The following is a 24,059-nucleotide window of genomic DNA, read 5'->3' as shown; positions in this document are numbered from 1 at the left end:
CACACAACTGGAGCCGGGGGAACAATAGTGGAACAAGTATCAGAGGGGTAGCCGTGTTAGTCTGGATCTGTAAAAAGTGACAAAGAGTCCTGTGGCACCTTATAGACTAACAGACGTATTGGAGCATAAGCTTTCGTGGGTGAATACCCACTTCATCAGATGTGGGACAGTAATTTATTTAGCACTTCTCCCAAACAAAACTAAATGGGAAGGAAACAATGGCAATTTTAAGCTTATGTGGAATAAAGAGTGAAACTTTTCTGCTGATGTTCACCTTACTCCTGAGTTGGAACATCCTTTACTGCACCCACCTCCAAAAACATACAGGATCAGGTTTGACTGGAGGGCAGTGCAAGCAGCCTTGGCATTTAGCGAGTGTCTACATTGGCAAGCCTTTGCTCAAATTTCCCCACCACGGTGACTACCGGTTCAGCTCCAGCCATTGCAGCCCTAATACAGACTCCAGGTGGCCACAGAGCTACCTAACACAATGCTTTAAATGCCAGCAGCCGCACTGTCTTCTCTAGCACTCTCACTGTTGCTACCACCTGTGGAATTGTGCAGCTGGGAGCAATGGAAGGAAATGTTAGCAGAAAACTCGAGCATAGAGAGAGCCAGAGATGGTTAGCTCCTTAGGGCAGGTACTGTCCTGTACATACAGGGGCCAAACACACCATTGGCATTTTGACAATTAAGCTGTGCAAAATAATGCGAGACAAACCATTCTTTATTGTTTCCTAGATTTTAAGGCCAGAAGAGATCAGAGTAGCTTATCATAACACAGGCAATATCAGGCAGACTTCAGATCAGCATATTTCTTGACTGGCAAAGGAGGATAAAAACATTAAACCAACAAAACAGCTTTTGAAGCTCTAACACACAAAGCTGGATGGTTCAATTAAGCAATTGGTGTAGTGGAGTCACAGTCATTTTGCTTAAAAACAATTTGCATTTCTGCATTGACACTAAGAATTGTGATTTGAGGGGCTGATAAGCCAGTGCTCGTGCAGCTCCCCGTGTTAGGATTTCAAGCCTTGGGGTCTAGCATTTTTGTACGTGTTCATGAACAAAATGCTGCTAGGTGAATAGAGACAAAAACACTAGAAATAAAGACAGAAAGGGTTTTTAGGAGCCTGTTTCTCACTCTGTGACTAGGTAGCATAGATAACACAGGTATTTCTCTCAGTTCACCATGCTGCAGTGTCACTGGCCCAGAAGAGGTATTTCCAGGAAAGATGATTTCAGTGCTAGTGAATCAGAGCTTCTGATGGCAATAACAGGTCATCTACCATTCCAGAAATGATATAGAAAAAACCATTACAGAACAACCATTACTTCAGAATTAAGAGGGTCACAAACGTTTTGTTGATGTTTCTAGGTAGAAATGTTTCTTTGCCAGTAATGTTTGTATTACTGGCAAAACTGAAATTTATTCCAGTAGCTTGCATACATGTGGTGTTCTTAAATGTGTAAGATTTAGGGCATGCATGCTGAAGTGTGAAAGGCTGCTAGCCGACAATCTCCAAGTGTGATCTGTATTGCATCTTATTCTTCTTGGCAGACATAAACCTAACATCGTTGAGTAGTGAAAGTCCTGTGGGCCTCGGTGATGTCTTCTATGTTCGTCCTATTGTTCATTTCTATTGGGAATTGGGACATTCTTTCATTGCTGGGCCAACATAGAGGTCGAATGGAGGGTTGTAAAAGCAACTTTTTGATCTAGACTTTGTAATGAACCACAAGAGTCTTTTGGTTTTTTGAAGAGCATTGAGTGTTATTTTTGATTTGCCTTTCATCCGCCGGCATTTGAGCCAGGGTAATCTCTGTTATCCGGCCAGCTATCTCAAAGTTTTGGCTCTCTTTTGAATTGAGAATGTTTTCAGTACGCTGAGGGAACGGTCCACATTTTACTAAAGTGATAAAACACCTGTAGAACTAAAGAAGAAGAAAAACTGAAAAACTGAAATTCAGGAGAGCGTATGCTAAGAACATAGTCTCGAGCAGCCCCTTAAGGATCACATCACACAAACCTGAGAGAGGAAGAATAAACTTCATATTATTACTAACTCCCTGCACTTTATCCTGTGCATAATAAATCTGAGGAACTGGCTGAGAAGCCTGCTAATGTAACCCACTCGTCAATGTGTGTTACAGGTCCCACTCCATGCGCCATCCACAGAGAACACAACTGTGTTACAGCCCCCACTTACATAGCCCATCTTTTTAACTCAAGATGTAGAGCCCCATGATTTTAGCTCTGGAAGTCCCCAGTTTAATCCCTACTGTCAGCCAATATGAGGGCCATCCCCTTTTTAATCACAGCTTTGCTACCAAATCAGCTGACAAAATGTGGACTGTTTCAAAAGCAACACCCTCCAGGCTGCAGGAGGTGATGGGGTAATGAAGCCGGCTATAAAAGGGAAGGAGGAGTCACTGTGGAGGAGCAATATGCCACTACACACAATGGAAAACCAAATGCAGACCCCAAGACAATCCCTATCTCCCTACTAGAATTTTTCAACTTTGCTCATAGATATACAGCTTTAAAGATGGATTTCCCTTTATTTTGATTGATCTTCTGTTCAGACTTCACTAGCAAGCTAGAGCTCAGCTCCACATGAAGCACAAGGAGAGAATATAGGTTGCTTGTTTTTAGGATCTACTTCCCTCAAAAGGAACTCTTCATAAACATGGACTGAACAGACCCTAATGCATCCCATTCACTAGGCTTCTGACTCTGATGCAAGGGTTGAAGATCCCCTTTCAAAAGAACCTCACCCCTCTTTTAACAGCAATCCCCGTGGTCTAGGAAATGTGGCAGGCTTTGGTTGAAGTATTACATATTTGACACAGATAGAGATGATAGCAACAAGAACGGGCCATTTGCTGAAGAAAAAGAAACCCACATACAAAACCACCCAAACCGAACTAAAACCAAAGAGGCCAGTTTACATTAGTAATAGAACCTCATCACTAACACTGAATTTAGGCTACAAGTCAGGATGACAGCTCAGAATTTGGTTGACCCTTGACCAGAACTTTGTTAATGTAATCAAAGAAGGTGCCTAAAGAAAGCCCTGTATGAAAGAGAACCTTGATGTAAGGACAAGAAGAGCCAGGGCTGGGAAACGTCACCATTCCAGAGAAGCACAAGTTACAAATCTACCACCGCCAACTTTTATCACTTTCAGTGTAACTGAACATTCGGCAAAACCCTCATGGCTTTCAACATTCTCATGGAATTGCTCCCTTCTACCTCTCTCTCTTGGTGTTCCCCTACAGCCCATCACATTCATCCCCATGTTAGCCACCTCTCTATTCCCTTCTCTATGATTCTTCCATTCTTTCCTTTCCTCAGATCACTGAGTCACTTCCTCTCATGAAACTAAACTTGAATCTTCCTGTTGGTTTTAGCCTCTAATTTACTCTGGGCAATATTCAATACAGTGCATTCTTCCATCCCCACTCACTATAACTAGGATGTCAATATATATCCATGTAAGAGCACTGGGAGCTCAAGGGAAAATAATGCAATTACCTTTCCTTAGATGGTAAGCTCTTCAGGGCATGGACTGGCCCTTCCTAAAAATTTTCATAGAATCATAGAATATCAGGGTTGGTAGGGACCTCAGGAGGTCATCTAGTCAAACCACCTACTCAAAGCAGGACCAATCCCCAACTAAATCATCCCAGACAGGGCTTTGTCAAGCCTGACCTTAAAAATCTCTAAGGACGGAGATTCCACCACCTCCCTAGGTAACCCATCCAGTGCTTCACCACCCTCCTAATGAATTTTTTTTCCCTAATATCCAACCTAAACCTCCCCCACTGCAACTTGAGACCATTACTCCTTGTTATGTCATCTGCTACCACTGAGAACAGTCTAGATCCATCCTCTTTGGAACCCCCTTTCAGGTAGTTGAAAGCAGCTATCAAATCCCCCCTCATTCTTCTCTTCTGCAGACTAAACAATCCCAGTTCCCTCAGCCTCTCCTCATAAGACATGTGCTCCAGCCCCCTAATCATTTTTGTTTCCCTCCGCTGGACTCTTTCCAATTTTTCCACATCCTTCTTGTAGTGTGGGGCCCAAAACTGGACACAGTACTCCAGATGAGGCCTCACCAATGCCGAAGAGTGGGGAATGATCAGTTTTGACAGCGCCTAGCACATTGTGGGCACTACTGCAATAAATATCAAAATTGCCATATACTGCTGGAAGCTTTACTGTGTGTTCACACTAGCTTGTTCTATGTCTATGAGACTAACTTGCCAGTAAATGAAATGATACCAAAAGGAGCTTCTAGACATTTCCTCCTGTCTAGTCTCTAACAACAATCTGTTGCCTTTTTGTGTGTGTGTGAGTGTATTTTCTGTTTATGTAACGCTGTGGTGCTGATCAGAAGAGTGGAGTCTGCTTGTCATTCCCCCACTCAGTTACTTGCTGTGTTACCACCTTTAAGTTCCATTTTTTTTTAAGTCTTTCTTCTGCTTGCTCTTTGTGCAACATTTTCCTTTTTCTGCTCATCTGAGTCACTCCATCAAGCTCCACAGACAATCAGCTCTATTTATATCTTTGCAACACCAATTTTTAGCATGACGGAGGCTATATGCAATGCATCATCATTCCTCAAGATCATGCCATTGCTGGGAAGGATTTGTCTGGGCAAAGAAAGAGCCTGAGAATGATGCTGCAAGCAATGACAACCTCTCAGCATTCACCGTGCACTGCCTATTTCTGCAGCCCTTTGCCCCGCTTTTATTTGTGCATAGTCAATTCAGAATGGATGTGGGACCATATCTGGTAGTACATTTAGGTAGGTTTGTGCTAATCTGCTAGAAACTACTTGCCCTGAAAGTGGCTTAGGTGACCACCAGAGGTCTGCCCCAACAAAGGGATTATCTTTGAACAGAGTAGGGGGCCACTGTAGCAGGTCCTACAACATTCCCCTTCCCTGGCTGGGTCTCCCCATGCGTCCTTGTAAACCCCAGCTGGCATTCTGGCCTCTTGGGGTCATTGGAAGTCAATGTATGTTCAACCAGCTTTCAGGCTGCTCTTGCTTGTGCCTGAAAACTAGCCCACTGCTGAGAAGCCAGAGGATCAGGAAATCAGAAATGTGGCTTATTGCCTCCATTGCAACTCGCACGTCTAACTTGCAGGGCAACTGTGAATCAGGATTAGGGAGCTATAGACAAAGTGGAAATGGGAGGGACCATTCTATGGACCCTCTCCAAAAAAAACTTAAAATGAGGACAGAAAGCTACTCCCCATCTGTAGTGGGAGAGCAAGTCAGCAACACAAGGACATTATTAGCCTTCTCTTGGGTTACTTTTATTGACAAGAACTATTTTTTTTAACACCAGAGCACAGTTCAATAAGAAAATGCATTTACTGTGCGTGATGCAGGACAAAGCATATTAGTTACAGATTGTTAATGCATAACTGCACTGCATGCATCACTATGAGAAGGGTGATGTCACAAATAGGGGACAAAGGGACTCCAGAACAAGTCACCACTGCAATTACGTCTTATCAAACGGAGCACACACAGAATGGGCACTGGCAGTGCAAGCTACTCCAAAGTGACCCCACTACTGTGCCCTACTTCCTAATGATCACCTCCAGAGGAGTGAAAAGACGGACTATATGCCAACTCAGCTAAACCTTTGCTATTTTATCTGAAACTCACTTCAAAGGAAGCCCAGCTGTAAGACTGGGTGTTGTAATGGTCCACTAGAAAGGGACTGAGACGCCCCAACTCATTTCAGACAGGTCCCCATACAAAGTTGTTACATATATTTTAACAATAGTACTTACTGATCACAAATCTAATATGAAGGAGCAATTGTATTCCAGAATAAATAAACAAAGTGAAATTCTTACCTGTTTGTTCAAGAGCACACAGAGAACAGGATTAACAAACGTGCTAGTCTTTGCCAAAACGGATGGGACAATGCTTCCTGTTGGAGTGATTATTCCTGGCTTGCCAAATGTTGCAATCAAAGATACTATCCCATATGGCATCCAGCAGAGGAGGTAGCAGGTAACCATGGATACCACCATCAAAAGTATGTGGTGTTCCCTCTTCTGAACCGTTGTCATATTAAACCTAGAAACCTGCTAAAATAAAGTACTGTTTTATGAAACTCAGGAGTGGGGGTTATTTCAGTCCTAAATTCAACAAGTTTATAGACGCTGAAGGATTATGTGACACATGCCAATGATTTTGTCACGTAACTATCCTGATGTTTGCCAAGGCACAGCTGTTCTGTCACTAATATTCCTACTCATATGGGCAACATGAAATCTTTTGTATAAAAGAAGTCCGTTTATCTGTGCCATTTTTCCTTATCGCAGGGTGTAACAAGCTGAGAACATACACATCTAAACTTAGCACAGAATACATGTAAACAGTGACCTCTACTGGAATAGGATAAGCCTGTTTTGATGTACAACAATGCAATCTACTAGGTCCTGTGAACAGCAAGTACCTGAGCCTCCCAGAACCCAGGAGCACCTGGATACTGCAGCAAGAAATGTGTTAACTATATCATAATAGTCATTATCCTCACTTTCCATAATCTGGTAGATATTTGTTGCATTCTATACAGTCTTTATTGCTAGTTCTCCAACCTATGCTCCAGAGATACACAGCAGTTTCCCCGGCCAGTTAAACTGGATTTACAGCTGCATTGAGTCTAGGAGCAGATAGTGAATCTAGACCAATAGCTGCAAACCACAACTAAAGTAGATTGAGGCTGACTCAGACCATGGGCTTTTTGGCGCAGGGATCACCTTTCTATTACATTTATTTACATAAAGGGGCGGGCCATTCCCTGATGGAGCCTCCCAGAACTACCACAATACATGCAGCATTTGGCATCACTCAGTGTCAAAACACTCATTGACTTCAGTGGGAGCTGGATCATAGCTCCCCACATATTGCTTTATGGCAGATTTCATTCCTGATAGGCAGACATGGGTATCACATGTCCTGCAACAGGCAGAACTCTAAGAATATCCCCATTCAGTACAGAGAAAAGAAGAATGCAGTTACAACCCAGGGGCGGCTCTTGGCACCAGCAAAGCAAGCACGTGCTTGGGGCAGCCCATTTGCAGGGGCGGCAGGGATCCAGCATGGGAGCTGAGAACCAACAGGGAGCCCTGGGAGTTGTAGTTCCTTGGTTAGCTCCCTGCCTATAGAGCCAGCCCTGGAGCAGGGAAAGAACTACATTTCCCAGCATTCCCTTGGCCACTACCAACAGGAAAGAGGGGGAGGAAGTGAGGTAGCTGAGACCTCATGCTGCAGTGAATGGAGAGCTGCACTGTGAAGGTAGGGATACCAATATTTTAACATTCAAAAAATAGGACACTCCACGGGGAGGGAGGGTAGCCCCACCCTGTCCCCATCCACTCCCTCTGACTGCACCCCACAGAAACCCCAACCCATCCAACCCCTCCTGCTCCCTGATCACTCCCTCCCTGGACCCCTGCCCCAACTGCTCCCCAGGATCCCACCCCCCATCTAAGCCTCCCTTCTCCTTGTCCCCAACTGCCCCCTCCTGAGACCCCCCCCAACTTTCCCCCTAGGACCCCACCCCCTACCTGTCCCCTGACAAACCCCCGGGACTCCCATGCCTATCCAACCGCTGCCTGTCCCCTGACTGCCCCCCCAACCCCTGACCCATCTAACCCCCCCTTCTCCCTGCCCCTGACTGCCCCCCCCGAACCTCCGCCCCATCCAACCCCCCAGCCCCCTTACCATGCCACTCAGACCAGCGTGTCTGGCTCCATGCAGCGCCAGACACACTGCTGCATACATGCTGCTATGCTCCCCCCCAGAGCCACAGCCCTCTTTCTCCCCTCCTCCCCCCGCAGCACCTGCCTTCCAGATTTGAACACCTCAAAATTCAGGAGTGCTCAAGCTCAGTTTGGGCAGCTGTTACTTCATTTCTCCCAAATCAAATATACTGATCCACTGTAAGTTGCTGTAGAAAAAGTAGGATAAATTGAGCAAGAAATGCTTCCCAGTGGTTATTAGGACTGGAATTGCTATTTTCAACAGCCATTGCCTTTTTTTGTTTGTTTAAAAGGAAGACAGTGATATTGCATCGGCAAATTCCCCATAGAAAGAAAGAGAGGAACAAAAGAATAATAAAGGCACCTCAACTTTTCTTCATTTATGTAGGACAGTCTTATAATATGCATCCAGATATCCTCCAGTCACACAAGCTGAAAATTGTTCCACTTTACTGCAGTTCTGTAACCATATGGGAACCAATCCTGTCTGTGTTCTGTGCACATCTAAAATTCCTGCTGAATGACCTGCCGTGGGAGCGAGTTACCAGTGACCCAGGGCTGCGGCGGAAGGAGGGTGCAGGTGGGGGGGGAGAGAGCCCAGGGCTGGGGCGGCAGGAGGTATGTGTGTGGGGCAATGGTGCGGGGGAATGAGGGAGCCCAGAGCTGGGGCGGCAGGGGGTGTGGGTGGGGGGGAAGAGCCCAGGGCTGGGGCAGCAGGGGGGTCCGGCGGGGAGCCCAGGGCTGGGACGGGGGGCAGCCAAAATATTTTTTGCTTGGGGCGGCAAAAAACCTAGAGCCGGCCCTGTTACAACCACATATGTTAGAGCAGCGAGAGAAGATACTTACCATTTTGATTGCTCTCACTATTTTCCCGTAACAATAGATCATTGTCAGAAGAGGCAATATAAGGCAAAAGATAAAGAGGCATATGATGTAAGAGATATTGTTAGGAGACCTGGAGTGCCACTCTACTGAGCAGCTGGTGCCCGGGCCTTCGGGACCGTAGCTGCTCCAACCAAACAAAGGAGGCAAAGTCCAAAACAAGGAGTAGAACCAAGAGCCTGCAATAAAGAGACAGGATTTCTGGTAGCTGGACACGTTCACTTTCATGCACCTCCTGAGCACTGTGACATACCGTTCGTACGAGAGGATGGAAAGGGAAATCAGAGAGACAATGCCTGCAAGGAAAGAGATGGGCTTGGTGTTAGTGAGTCAGAAAGATGAAAGGGGTTATTCCCAGGGAGCCAAGTCCTGCAGTCCTTACTCAGTCATGACTCCCACTGCAGGCACATGTCAACTCTTGCTGACGCTGGCCCTGCAGGATTCACCCCATGAGTCTGTCAGAGCTACTGCTCAGTATAGGCTTTTCCAGATTCTCCCACTAGGAGAGAAACAAGCACGCAGGGTAGGGATAGATGGAAAGTCTCTGACCAGGCAGCCCTTGGGGCCGATCCTGATGCCCTCCCTCTCGTGAGTACTCCCTTCTCAGTGAAGGGAAGAGCTGCAGGATCAGGCATTGGAAATGGTCATGCAATAAATCTGAGATTTTTAATTTCAAACAAATATCCTGCTGCAACAGCACACACAAAACCAAAAAAACCCCATCAGAATGCCTGCAGTAAAATGCATCTGGATATAACAATATCAGTGCCAAGCTGCTCCTGGCAGCACCACTTTCTGCTGATCACTTGTTTATTTCTGTTGACAGACCATGGGGCTGATCCTGCCTCCACAGAGGTCAATGTGAAACTCCCACTGACTACAGACCAGCGGTTCTCAAACTGTGGGTTGGGACCCCAAAGTGGGTCGCTGGCTTAGACTTGCTGGGGTCCGGAGCCAAAGCCAAAGCCCAAAGGGTGTGGGCAGGGCAAAGCCAAAGCCCCGGGTGTGGGCAGGGCAAAGCCTGGGGCAGTGGGGCTTTGGCTTTGCCCTGCCCACACCCAGGGTGGTGGGGTGTGGGTGGGCTCAAGCTTCGGTCCCCCCTCCTGGGGTCCTGTAGTAATTTTTGTTATCAGAAGGTGGTTGCGGTGCAATGAAATTTGAGAACCCCTGCTGTAGACCATCATCCATATTGACCATCTCTGCATTGTTCCCATGTGTTTGTTTTAGCTATAAAATCCCAAATCTGCGTAACTCATAGCTACATTAGTGGTCACAGTTGTTATATCTTATCTATATGAGGAAATTGACCCAAATAGCTATTGCAGATAGCTCCCATGTGGATACTCTATTCCAGAATAAGTCGTTCTATTCCAGAATAATTGCTTTGCTTTGGAAGCATGCTAATTTTTCTGAAATAAAGTGATTTATTCCAGAATATAGTATCCTCTTGGGGAGCGACCACAAAACAGCCATTCTGGTCTATTACCCCATGTAAACAAACCCTAAGTAAAGGGGAGGGAAACCGAGCTAGCTTTGGTACCACTAGGTGGTAGCTGTTAGCAAATGCTGCCATTTTAAATGCAGACCTCTCACTGTAAGAGAGCTAGGTGGAGAAAAGCAATTCAGTTTCACAGGGGATTTTGATATTTGGTAGATGGCATGGAAGGACTCTTCCAACAGCTGGAGTGAATGTGAAGTATCAGGAAACTAGGTCAAAGGTGAGTGAGTCTGGGTGAAGTGATAAGGGTTAATGGGTGATTGCCTGGAGGAAAGGGGGCTGGAGTGCACAGGAGTGTGAGAGCCATGTGCTGGTCTCCCCTGTAGGCACTTATGCAATACAAATAAATATCAATAATAGTAAGTGTGATTGGGCTGTGAGCCAGTGATAACAGTAAATTACAGGCAGGAGAATCTGGTGCCTGCTTAGCCCTTCAGTTGTGCCCATAATCCATACTGACGTCAACTGACAGGATGAGTAGGCTCCAGTTGTATACATTTAGTCGAGGCGGCCCCAAAACTCCATGGTCACCTAAAACTCAGAACATCTATAGTTGACGTGTCTAGCAAAGCATTGCCGGGATAAGGGGGGGATACATGATAGAATTTGTTGTTAAAGCAAAGAGCATTCTTCCTGCTTGTTTAAGTTCAAAAGGCGCAGGTCTTCAAACTTCCCAGAAACAACTCCTCTTTGAGCAAGACCAGGCATATGCAGTTTCATCCCATAAGGAACTCTACTGGCAAGTGACAAATGAGCGGAAAGAGAGAGAGGGTTAGCATGATGGAGGTAGGGTTTCACACCTCTGCCACTGAACAATGCTGGAGACGTGCACAGAACTATGGCCCAACATGCAAGGATTTAAAAGAAACCTTTTAGACAATGATGGATTACTAAAACCCATAGCAACCAGACTCTTCTTTGGAAACCAACACACAGGGCACACTCAGCAACACCTGCCTTCGACTTCACCTTCTCCATCCCCAAACCACAGGCAAGCAAGGCAGTTTGTTCTCTGTTATTAATCAGACCCTCCACCAAACACTAGAGCCAACACTTCCACAGTTAGGTGCCTTCAGTTCGTCTCCTACACCCATATGTAAAAGAGGCTTGATTTGCAGAGGTGCTGAGCACTTACATACTGCCCTGAAATTCACAGGAGTTGTGCATGCTGGGTATCTCTGAAAAATCAGCCCAAACTTTTATTTAGGGGCCTAATTATGGATTTAGGAGCCCAAATGTAGACACTCTTCTTTGAAAATCTTGGCCTAGAGAAGACAGAATAAACCAGCACTAGCAAGAGGGCCTAATTGTCTTGTCCTAACAGGTCTTTGGCCTTTGGGGCCAGGTTTTCCAGTGGGTGTAAGCACACACCGCCTTCCCTGCCAGTCTGTATATTTCTGCTCCGACTCCGGAGGTGGCTGCATGCAAGGTGGGGATCCTTACCCCAAGGAACCCGGGGCCTCTGTCCCCGTCAGCACTACGCTGCCAGCGCCCTAGAAGAGGAAGCGTGACTCAGCCCCGGGCACTGTCGTGCGGCTCCCCCTGCCCCTGTGGGCTGCGGCAGGGCTGTTTCCTCCCCTAGTTGCGAGGGGGAGCTGGGCAGCCGCACCTACCGAAGAGGGCGTTGGCGAAGCCGTACCACTTGCAGCCGGCATCGCCCAGGAGCCAGCGGCCCCGCACGCTGGCGGCCAGGCTGAAGGGGGTCCCGAAGAGGCAGACCAGCAGGTCGCTGAGGCTGATGTTCAGCAGGATCAGGTTAATGGGGGTCCGGATGGACTCGAACTTCAGGAAGATCAGCAGGACCAGCAGGTTGTTCAGGCAGCCCAGCACCAGGATGATGCCCAGACACACGGCCACCACGCTGTGCCCCGTGCGCCCCAGGCCCCCAGCCGCCCAGGCCAGCAGCGGCCCCTCCAAGCTCAGGTTGCCGGAACCCCCAGCCCAGCTGTGGTTAGTGAGGTTGAGGCTCCGCTCCGCCAGGACCAGCCTCATGTCTGTGACGCTGCCTGCTCCCCCCTACGCTCTTCTCCCTTGCGCGGGGGTCTGGTACAGCTGCGCCTTCTTCCCTCAGCGCCCTGCGCCCTTCTCCACTGCGCTGGGGTCTGGTACAGCTGCGTCCTCTTCCCTCAGCGCCCTGCGCCCTTTTCCCTTGCGCGGGGGTCTAGTACAGCTGCGCCTTCTTCCCTCAGCGCCCTGCGCCCTTCTCCCTTGCGCGGGGGGTCTGGTACAGCTGCGTCCTCTTCCCCTAGCGCCCTGCGCCCTTCTCCCTTGCGCGGGGGGTCTGGTACAGCTGCGCCTTCTTCCCTCAGCGCCCTGCGCCCTTCTTCGCTGCGCCAAGGAAGGCTGCAGCTCGCCACCTTGCCCCTTCTAGCCTACAAGGTAGTCAGGTACCGCTGCGCCCTGCGCGCTTCTGCCCAGCGCTGGGCACCTGACACCGCTGCGTCCTTCTCCCTTAGCACACGGCGCGCGTCGCCCAGCCCTTTTCTGCCCTAGGGCCTCAGAAAGGGTCCCCCTGCCACGCATCTCCTCCAGCTCCTGGTGGGGAGACTGGACTTCTGCACCTTGCGCGCCTCTCCCTTATCGCCTGCAGGGCCGAGATTGCTGCGCCCTTCCTTCTGCACCCAACCCCCCGGGAATGGGGGGGGTGTCCAAGACCTCTGCGCACCTCTCCCCTAGCGCCCAAGGGAAGAAGGGGATGCCCCGCGGCGCGGCGCCCTGCGCGCTTCTGCCTAGCACCCGGCTGAGATAGCAGGAGCCAGCGGGGCTGCGCGGCGGCGGCTGGAAGCGGTGGCTGGCTCAGAGAGTCCGAGGCGCTGGCTGCTTTATACCTTAGCGGGTGCTCGCTGCTGCCAAGATGCACCGTGGAAGCAGGCGGAGAAACTCCTGGGGCGGGAATGGGGGCCCCGTCTCCGGCCAGGGGGAGGCACAGAGCCCTTCCCGGGCTCAAACGTCGGCAAAACAGAATAGCGATGAAAGGAGCCGCAAACACGGGAGCAATCCTGCCTGCTCTGACACATGCGGACACCAGTCTGCGCTGCCAGTATGGAGCGAGTGGAGCTTGGAGCGTTCAGCTGGCTTTCGCTGGCGGATGTGGGGTTCCTTGGGCGCTCTCCCCCGGGCGGGCAGGCGGGCGATCCGTGGGGCTTGAGACCCTAGCCTAGGAAAGAGTTTCCCTGCCAGAGGGAAAGAGCTTAGCAACTTTACACACACTGAGTCCAGGGCACTACTCGTGTGTGCAAGGTTATTAAACTGTTTGCACGATTGGGATCTTAACTAGTAACTTGAGCAGATCGGAGCGTGAAATAAACCAGCGCATTTTTGGTGAAATGTAAATTGTAATGGATTCTGGGGTTTCCCTTAGCCTGGAGGTCAGGAAGGTGAACTCAGGGGAAGGTGCCACGTGCGAGTTCTTTGCCCTTCACATGTTGGGGTTTACAGTGGGGTCAGCACTGCCTGGCCAGAGAAATACTTCTCTCTATCCTGTAGGATAATGTATCTGAGGCTATCAGAGCAGTGAGGGAGTAGAGAAAAGGGAATCTGGGTCTGTCTGATTCTCCTCTCCGTGACTCTGGTGTAAATCAGGGGTGATGCCATCCCAGCCAATGAAGTTATCCCCGTGTAAAACCAGTTTGAGAGCAGAATCAAGGCCACTATTTTTGCATTTGCTTGATTCAGAATTAGGAGCCAAACTTTGCTACACTGGGTTAGCTCCAGTGAAGTCAGCAGAGTTATGTTATGTTTTCACTAGCTTTATCGAGGGCAAAACTCCACTGTAGACTGGGAAAGAAAGATAGCATTAGAGATCAACCAGGGACTGAGGTCAGGGGAGTGCTGAGTGGGGGAGACAAAGGGAGTACATTTTTTTGAACTGTGACTTTCAAAAGTTCTTGCCCGTTTTTTCCTGGAACCGGGCATAGTATAGAATAGGACACAATATGATTTAAGATTGCAAGTGAGGAAGTGCAGAATGATTTTTTTGGGGGGGTGACAGATTATTCTTTTGAGGCAGACGTGTCCATGTATTCCTAATTCTGGCTAACTTGAATACATCAGCCCTTGGATGTATTATGAGTAGGTCAATGGGAGTTTTTCCCGTTGATTTTCTAATAGGAGTTGGATCAGGTTCTTTGTAAGGTGCATGCTGGTAAGGGAAAGGCAAACAGACTGTCTACTGGCACAAAGAATGGATCTGATGCTAAATTCTTTTTGCACCCAAAACTCTCGTGAATTTGAGAACTTTTGTGTATGCAAGGAATGCAGGATCAAACTCTATGTTTGCAATCCAAACACTGAGGCATGATGGTACTGTACGAAAACCTAGGATCTGATTATGCAGTCAGTTAAGTTGACTAGAAAGTGAAAAAACAGTGAAAAGGACTAATCTATTTTCCTTGTCCTAGCTGAGAGCAAAAAATAAACAATGAATAGTGAAAAGCGGTTTAAAGTTTTCAAGTTTAATAATCTTCTGAAAGGTGTGATTTGGAACAGAATACATGTTAAACTTGACTGTGTCACTTTAACTATCTGCAGTGATTAAATAAGTTCAGATGTTTCAAGCTACAGCTTGGGCAGTGATCCTGCTCGTGCCCTGGGCATGTGCTTGGCTGCACCTGTGAGGAGTTCTGTGCAGGACTGGGGTCTAAGAATGTACTAACATTCATACAGATGATGATGGGAACCCTAAATATACCCTAATGATCTAGAGTATTTGATCCTGCAGCCTGTACGAACACTGAAATTAATATACCTTGGTGATACCTGTAGTGTTTTATAATGTGTAATTGTCTCATTGGACCTGTTCTTGTAATTGATATTGTTGTTCACTCCAATGAAGCAGTCCCACAGGTGTAAAGTTGCAGGATTGAGTCCAGTGAGGTGATCCTACATCTCCATCTCTCCCTCAGTACCCTCATTTGTAAAGTGGGGGTACTAATGCCCCTCCTAGAGGTGTTGCAAGGTTTAATTAGCTCACTGTAAAGCACTTCGAAAATAAGTGCTTGCTATTATTACCACCTGCCATCAGTTTTAATTGTATTACCACTAAACAGAATGTGCCTCTATTAACTATTTCACTGGTGTGGTCCACTGCCTGCCTGATAATCTGGGAAAACTAAGAGCCACTGGAAGAGAAGAAAACACACACATACACCACAGATCCCTAAAATAAACAAGCTGTCTTGATTTTCTGAAAGAGCATCCCTTCCAAAAGATGGGTCATGTTGCTAAGGCAGTAGCTGGAGCTCGTCCTGTGTCTCTTGAGAGTGACAGGAGCCAGACTGGTTTTATGATGATTAGATGAAGCCAGATTGATGTTATGAGGTTGTATGTCAGGGCTCATGTCAGTTTCTTAGAATGATCACACACTGAATTCAGTTCTTGGAAAGTCTGCCTGCTTTAAGGTTGTAAGCACTTATAAACATGCCCCCACTCACACTGAGCCAGGCCACTGTTTCACTTCAGCCCGGGGAGGGGCACATTGCATGTTCCCAGTGGGGCTGCCTCAGGGGGAGCAATGGTAGGAAATACACCAGCCCCCAATGTGTGTGGTGTTCAGTTATCCCCAGGAAATGGTCATTGTCAGATCCCTTTATTGCCATTGTCCCAAAGGTGTCTGAGAAGGCTACGCTTTCCTTCCATCATTAAAATGACGATCGCTGTCTGGGAGCTGACCTCTGGGTGACATCTGACGTGTATACTTTTGAAAGCAATGTTTGATCGTTTAGCGATTCTTATTGTAACCCAATTGTACCTGCTGCTTCAAAAGCAAAGCGTTTTGAGAGCAAAGAGATCTTCTCCAGAGAAAAGTACCGAGCAGCAGGTGAACATCTTGCTGTGTTACACCTGTGCAGATCTTAGCTGCAGGCACTTTAATTACAAAAAGCAGTGAGTAAAAGAAACAGATGAGAAGAGTAGGAGGAAAAAAGAAGAATGCCATACATGTGGTTAGACAGATCTGATTTAGACACTAATCACTTAAATAGAGCTATTACCAATTTGGGGGGGAGAAAGGACAAATAAAGTTCAGGAGTGATGGTGGAGAAAGGCTGGTCTTGTGTCTAAGGTATGTGGCTGTGAGTTAAGAGATTTCCCTCCTGGTTCTGTTACAGACTTTCTGGGTTACTTGCAAGTCACTTCATTGCTGTGGCCCAACATTGTCAGGACAGGACTGTTTGGGAGAGAAACTGCAAGTAGCATTGTGGAGATTCCCTTGCATTGTTCTGTCAGAGAGGGAGGAGGTGGCCTTCTGCAAGAAAGTCACTCCCAAACCTGGCCAGTCCCCACCATCTACAAAACACCAATGTCAGCTCTGGTTATTATTCCATTTGACCTACTGCAGTCTTCCTGCTCCCAACTAGGCCAGTAATCTGCCCCGTTCAGAGACCTGGCATTCCGTTAGTTTGACGTTGCTAAGTCCCTTGTTTGTTTTCCCCCTGATGTTCAGGTTAGTAAATTTAGCAGAGATTTCCTCGGTGTTGTTTGTCACAGATGGGATGGTTTCCACAGCAGAAAGTATGTTCTTTGGAGTTAATTGGCTCCTGCAATGCTGGGACAGAGAACTCCTCTAGCTGAGGGTTGGTAGGTGCAGCTGCTTGTGTGGTGTCCCTCCGTTTGAAGAAGATCCAATGATGCGAGTGAGAGTGGTAACACCACATTCCACATCTTTGGGGGTTCTGATGGTCTATTTTCTTTCTATTGTTCAGGATAAAACCTTACGTTGAGGAAGCAAGAGCTCCTGATTGACTCTTGCACTCAGCTCCCTGCTCCAGCCCTGTCCCTGCACTTCAAATGTTAACTGACTTTGTAATCGGTCATTGGTGGCAATGATTTTAAACATAGTTTGTGTCCACACGCAACCCCATGTGTTTAAAAAACCATGAGAGTGGCTTAAACATTAGGAGACTTTAAATAATACATCTTGGGTTAGGATGATTTGCCTTCTGGTTTTGTACCTCTAGAGTTCACCTTTTCAAGCTTTTCTCCTCAGCTATGAAGGTGAGTAATGCTTTGCTTTAATAAAAAAAAAAAAAAAAGCCAGGTTTTCCCATAATAACTTAAGCTCTTAGGGGCAGGGATCATCTTTTTTTTTTTTGGTCTGTGTTTGGGCAGTGCCTAGCACAATGGGGTCCTGGCCAATGACCAGGACGTCTCGGTGTTACTGCAATACAAATAATTAATAATAATCTAATTCCAGGAGCTGGGGCTTTAAGAAAAACATATATCTGGAGCCCCTGTGATCAAATCAGGAAAGTGGTGACACTGGGTGCTGATCCTGCCGTGGACTGTGCTCGCGTGCCATCAAGTGGTCAGCTGCAGGTTCAGGACTTTATTAATAACCATAGCCTCAAACCACAGGTCATCCCCTCACAAGGCCAGATGGCTCAGGGGCAGGAGGAGGCGTTTAAACTACTTCTAACTCTGTTTTCAAAACTGGCTGGAGTTCAAGTTGACTGTGTCCACCTCAGCTTTTGGGCTACTTTATTTTGGGCTGCTGTTATGGAGATCTAACAGCAGAGGACTCACAATCTATTGTTTGAAACAGGGGGAAATGAATGGGGTGGGGGAAGACTCTATCTGTGATATTTTGCTTAGATGCTATCTGTAGTTCTGTCTTTGCACAGCCCTTGCTTATAGTCTCAAAGTGGTGCAAAGCCTACACTGGTACTGAGAGTTAACAGGAGCCTGAGTGCTCAGTCAACCCACCAGCTGGCACTTGGGTGCTAAGCAGGTGGATTAGCAGGTCCACCTGGAAAGGAGTCAGGTTTCCTGAGAGAGCTCAGTGAGGGGAGACCCAGGAGAGGGGAAGTTTGTCTGTGTGTGTGCTGTGGCTGGGATGGCAGAAATCAGGAGACTTGGGGGAAAAGCTTGAGACAGCAGAATGAGCTCCTATAGGGCATGACTCTTGGGAGGCAGTCCTGGAGTGCTGGTGCTCAGGTGAGGCGCTGCATACTGGGGAGGACTAGCGTTCAAGTCTGGGAGGGATGGAAGTGGTTTGTGGTTATGCTGTTGGTTTGGGGTTTGTTGGAGAACTCCAGGGAGGAATCCTGTGACCCGCAGCCCTGAAGGAAAGGTGAAACCTGAGGTCTCAGGGAGCCTGAGATAAACCCTGGTACTCTGTGAGCCCAGGGAGGGGTTGTGTGAAAGACCTGAAGACCGGCTGAGGTAGGAAGAGGATGCAGGGGGCCTGAATAGCCAGATCTTGCCTGTTTATTACAGGGGTTCTGGGCTGGAACTCAGAGAAGAGAGAGGGCCTGGGTTCCCCTACCAGCCACTGGAAAAGGTGATGTGAAGACCCTGGAGAGCCTGAGACCTGGTTGGAGGGCTGAGTCATGAGAGGAAGCAGACCACTGTAGGGCTGGAGTGACCGCCAGCAGGGGGTGCTAGATGAAGAGAGCCTGCTATGTTATGCCCAGCTATGAGGGGCTGAATCAGCGGTGAGTCCACTTCTCTACAGGCTGTCTCTTTGTATGTGTTTGGAAGGTGTCTATCCTATGCTTTGTATTGTGGGTGTTACTGCAATTCAAATAATCAATTCTCTCTTTTGAAAGAGGCCTCGAGTGACAAATGGAAAACACATTTTTTGTTTATGAAAATAGCTTTTTTCACTAGGCCAAATTAATCTCTGGAGTAACTGCACTGGCTTCAAACTAGCATTACAGCTTGTGTTTAGGAATTAGTCACACTTTGTCTATGATTACTGCTCTGCATTCACAAGCAATAGGAAGAAGGCCCTTTCTTAGAAAGGGAGAACACACTGTGTGCAGGTTAAGAAGATGAAGTGTGTTATTTAGATCTAATTTGGGAAAGCGGCGCCATTAAACTTAACGTTCACCTTAGATTATAGTTAAGTCAAGTCTTAAAACTCAAATGAAGTCTGACTCCTGGGTGCTGTGCCAAACAAAAACTTGCTGGCTACTTTGTGCTTTTCCTACAAACAATTTCTTTTCAACATGCATAGGAATACTGCATAAATGGTACATGTGTTGCATTTTTGTACCCTTAACATCTATAAGCTAGTGTCCAGTTTTGTAACTTGGGCTACCAAATGCTAATTTTATCACAGGAAACAGAACAAATTCTGTATAATGTGCATGTAATCTTGATCCTGATTGATCCCTTATTTGGGCAAACCCAAACAAAAAGAGAACAAACACATTGTAGAGGTTAGTCACCTTGCTTAAAGCACTACTTGAAAGTGTTCCAATACTTCAGTGAAGAGAGTGGTATAAGAACCGGTGTAGACTAGAATGGATCTTTCCACTGATTGCAAAGACTGGCCCTATATGTCATTTACTCAGAAATAAATTGCTTTATATTAATACAGTGCTGATATCAAACGAGGCTCAAAGTACTAAAAATCTATGGAAAAATGCAATCCTCTACTGAATTATTGTTTAAAATACATTTTATAGTTCAGAAGTGAAGTTGGGACATACAGTCCTCTGCATAATTACAATCAGCAATAACTGTTGAGACCTTAGGGGGGAAAAAAGACTCTTTTGATGCTAATGCTTTTTGAAAACATGGCACTAATCCAGCATCAATAAAACGGTGCCTGGTAAGTAGAACTACTACAATGTCACCATACATCTGAAATATCGTATTTTCTTTGGTAGTTGCACTAAAGCCAAGAGACCTTAATTAAAATCTGTTTTTTTTTGTTTTTTTTTTTTAAAGTTGAAAGGTCCAGCGAGGGACTAACTCTAATTGTCTACAGTAATTGTTTTTAATTAGCATTTATATTTTTCAATGAAGCAATTTGAATATGTATACAGATGGACCGGCGAAGTATCAGCCCAATGTGCTTGACTTCGGATAGGTTGTACTTGTGAGAAGAAGAGACCAATGTGTTATTAACCCCTCTGTTATTCCGGGTTAAACCTACCCCATCTTACTATTGCATCCTTGGTATGCTGCTGAGGTTTGTCTCTCATTTGGGCAATTATAGAGAGTTGGGCAGGTCTAGAATATCCATGCCCTGCCCTCCCCCCTTGAAAACAATCAAACAGGAAGTTGGCTTGACTAGTTTACTATGTGTTTGTGATAAAACATTTATGCACCACTTGACAAAAACAGGCCCCCAGATACCGATGCCACAGTCAGATCCAGGCAGGCTTGGGGGTCTGTTCACATGGCACTGTAGAATGAAGGCCCTAGGTAAGGCCCTATCAATTTTACAGATGTAAAAATCACATCATGGGCAGTGAAATAAGCCCTTCCCTGTGAAATCTGATCTCCCCCTGCTGCTAGGAGCCCCCCAGCCAGGGGGCTCCTAGCTCCCGCTGGGCTGAGAAGGGACACGACTTGTCCATCTCCTGCACAGCTGCTCTTGCGGGGGGGGGGAGCTCAGACCAGGGGCGGCTCCATGTATTTTGCCGCCCCAAGCATGGCAGGCAGGCTGCCTTCGGCGGCACGCCTGTGGGAGGTCCGCTGGTCCCGCGGCTTCGGCGTACCCGCCTCCAAATTACCACCAAAGTTGCAGGACCAGCGGACCTCCTGCAGGCATGCCACCGAAGGCTGCCTGACTGCCGCCCTGGCAGCGACCCGGCAGGGTGCCCCCCCACGGCTTGCTGCCCCAGGCACGCGCTTGGGGCGCTGGTGCCTGGAGCCGCCCCTGGCTCAGACCCACCTCCGGGAACCTCCTGTGGCTGCAGGAAGCTCCACGGTTGCTGCCTTCAGCGTCCAGCAACACCCACCCACCCACACTCCTCTGTTGGGTTGGGACCCCCACTGTTACAACACCATGACATTTCAGATTTAAACATCTGAAAACATGGATTTGCAAAATTGGTAAATTTCTACGGCCGTGAAATTGACCATAATGGACTGTGAATTTGGTAGGGCCCTAGCCATAGGGCTTTGCAGCAGAGTAGAGGCACCCTCTCATTTATATCAAGGGGCAATCCAGTTCAAAGGCCTCTGCAAATGTTTGGCCAAACTGCCTGTCACCTGGCCAGATAGTACAGTGACAGATGGTCATATAGGTACCCCGTTACATAGATAGAAACTATGATTTACTGACAATGCAGATAGGCTTGAGTAGCTTGGCTTAGACTGATCCCAATATCCCCTTAACTCAGAAATAACCATTCATAAGATTTTTGTCTCATGCACTCACCTTTCCTAGCTGTGAGTTTTCAAACACAACTCACCATCACAGCCTGTCCGATTGCCTGTGAGAAAGTACTTCCTGAATAGACTTCAAAACTATCCATGAGTGAAGAGTGGATTTTAAATAGTTTACAAATAACAACCCACCTGTAGCTACTAACCCAAGTATAATAACTACAGACTCTCTTGAAGTGGTACCCAGTTTATTCTGCTCAAACCATTAGCAAATTGTACCCCAATGCCGCAAAGCAATCGATGTGTTTGGATCCCAGGCATTTGTCTGTAAAATTTGAAATACTTTTGTCTAGACTTAAGATCTCACTACTCAACTGGAATGGCTTGTTCAACACTAGCATGTGGTCTAATTTCCTCTTTGCAATTATTCATAGGTCCCTGCACATGCTCTGTGTTAAGAAACTGGGCCCACTTCTCAGTTACAGAAGTGGGGGGAGAAGGCAAAGGTAGCTTCAAGCCATCTTTGTGTTCCTTCTAGTGTGATGCAGACAGAGGCCTGCTCAGCTCTCCGTGTAAACTAGCGCAGCCTACTACCCCTATCCTTTGGGCAAAGAATGAGCATGTGTGGAGCTCTGAAATCCCAACACTTCTGAGCACGTTCAGGTCACAACCATAAGACAGTGTAGAAAAATGTAGGAGATTTCTTCAAAGGCACAAACCTAAGTCAGGTGCTTAACTCCCAATGGGAGTTGGGTACTTAGCTGCCATATGAAAATCTCCCCCTTAAACACAAGTATTTTATGATTTTGTAGCAAATAAACCTATTTAATGCTCTTGTCATAACTATAAAGGGAAGGGTAACAGCTCTCCTGTGTACAGTACTATAAAATCCCTCCTGACCAGAGACTCCAAAATCCTTTTACCTGTAAAGGGTTAAGAAGCTCGGGTAACCTGGCTGACACCTGACCCAAAGGACCAATAAGGGGACAAGATACTTTCAAATCTTGGGGGGTGGGGGGGAGGCTTTTGTTTGTGCTCTTTGTTTAAGGGGTTGTTCGCTCTTGGGACTGAGAGGGACCAGACATCAATCCAGGTTCTCCCCATCTTTCTAAACAAGTCTCTCATATTTCAAACTTGTAAGTAAAAAGCCAGGCAAGGCGTCTTAGTTTTACTTTGTTTTCTCAACTTGTAAATGTACCTTTTACTAGAGTGTTTATCTTTGTTTGCTGTACTTTGAACCTGAGACTAGAGGGGGGTCCTCTGAGCTCTTTAAGTTTGATTACCCTGTAAAGTTATTTTCCATACTGATTTTACAGAGATGATTTTTACCTTTTTCTTTAATTAAAAGCCTTCTTTTTAAGAACCTGATTGATTTTTCCTTGTTTTTAGATCCAAGGGAGTTGGATCTGTATTCACCAGGAGTTGGTGAAAGGAAGGAGGGGGGAAGGGTCAATTTCTCCTTGTTTTAAGATCCAAGGGGTTTGGATCTGTATTCACCAGGGAATTGGTGAAAGGTTTCTCAAAGCTTCCCAGGGAAGGGAATTAGCTTATGGGAAATGGTGGCAGCGGACCAGATCTAAGCTGGTAGTTAAGCTTAGAAGTCTTCATGCAGGCCCCCACACTTGTACCCTAAAGTTCAAAGTGGGGATACAGCCTTGACAGCTCTTCTTTCAATTCTGAGAAAATTCTTCTTGTCCCTTTTCTTAGTATATCCCATGTGCAAACAAGCCCGTTACATTGATCTGAGAGGTAGTGGGGTTGAAAATATGACTGAGGTTAGCAGTCTAGACTCGGCTTACCTGGGGGATTGTAACTGACATGTATTAACCTTTTGATTAACCAAATTCTACATTGTGCTTCAAAGAGCACCGCTTGGTTAAGCACCAATGTGATGCTTTATAAAGTGCCAGATCTATAATTTTTTCAATCATTAGAACCCCAATGCCCATCACTCAGCCCCTGCAGAATTCTAGTAAACAGGAATACTAATGTTTGTTAAAACTTAGAACAAAGTTATTTTTAGTTTGTCTTTGAATAATCTGGCTCCCTGCATCAGTTCCAGGGGAGACATTTAATGATAATGGATGGACGGATTCAGTGTCTCTGTCTCTCATTAGATGCTCAAAGACTCCACAGGTGTCCAGGTGATGTGAGTACAGGTCTGTTGGCATTGTGTCTGCTCAGCAGTAATGCTCAGGATTCTTATTATACAAACTCCTGACAAAAGAAAGGGAGGCACCTGAACTATTCTTCCTATATAACACATCCCCACAGACCTGTTCTCCCTTTGGAAACAATATGTAAACAAAAGGGACACTGCAATGATAAGAGGGGTGATCCTTAGTAAGTGAAATCCAAGCTTATTAGGGAAGCAGGGCTTTAAAAGAGATCCTGACATCTGTTCCTCAAAGGCCAGCATGCAACATGTCCCACTACTGGTTTGGCATGGACCAGGGAGAGAAACCCAGCACACTCCACTGTCCTGGGAGTTTGTTCTAAACGGCATGGTGTTTAGGGTTGGCATAGAACCAATCCTGCGATCAGCAGTGACAGCTTCCCCACAACTGTGCCCACTACTGCTTATGGGGTGCAACTGAGGATTGGTTGTGCCTGGTGCACTCATTCATTTAACTAAGAGACCCCAGAGCAGGGGGTAAAGAGCTCTTAGTTACATGTGTTACATAGTGCAGTTTGGATTCCAGCTGCGTTAACCAGGTTCAAATTGGGTTACAGAAGATGAGCTTTACTCACAAGGATACATTGTTCAAGTGACAAAGGGAAGTGACCAGCTGAATGGGAGATGTTAGGAAATTAGAG

The 24,059-nt window shown here is 46.8% G+C and overlaps 1 protein-coding gene across 1 annotated transcript; it reads right to left on the bottom strand.

Annotated features, from left to right (window-relative positions):
- Positions 1-709: 709 nt before the first annotated feature.
- LOC135883559 (pinopsin-like) lies at positions 710-12,170 on the bottom strand. Its single transcript, XM_065410754.1, has 4 exons — positions 11,792-12,170; positions 8,645-8,976; positions 5,882-6,118; positions 710-1,935 (listed from the first exon to the last, which is right to left on the bottom strand). Exons 1-4 carry the CDS (start codon positions 12,168-12,170, stop codon positions 1,720-1,722), a joined length of 1,164 nt encoding a protein of 387 aa, XP_065266826.1. The 3' UTR covers positions 710-1,719.
- Positions 12,171-24,059: the final 11,889 nt, after the last annotated feature.

Source organism: Emys orbicularis, chromosome 9 (genome assembly GCF_028017835.1).
Source record: "Emys orbicularis isolate rEmyOrb1 chromosome 9, rEmyOrb1.hap1, whole genome shotgun sequence".
Lineage (NCBI taxonomy): Eukaryota > Metazoa > Chordata > Testudines > Emydidae > Emys > Emys orbicularis.
This window is presented reverse-complemented; position numbering and strand designations above follow the sequence as displayed.

Bases quoted from the DNA above. Each gene is read 5' to 3' on its own strand.
- LOC135883559 (XM_065410754.1), bottom strand. From the start codon at position 12,170: ATGAGGCTGGTCCTGGCGGAGCGGAGCCTCAACCTCACTAACCACAGC. The intron at 6,119-8,644 runs GTAAGTATCTTC...ACTTTATTTTAG, and splicing joins TAGTGAGAGCAATCAAAATG to CAGGTTTCTAGGTTTAATAT. The intron at 1,936-5,881 runs GTAAGAATTTCA...CTTCTTCTTTAG, and splicing joins GTGTGCTCTTGAACAAACAG to TTCTACAGGTGTTTTATCAC.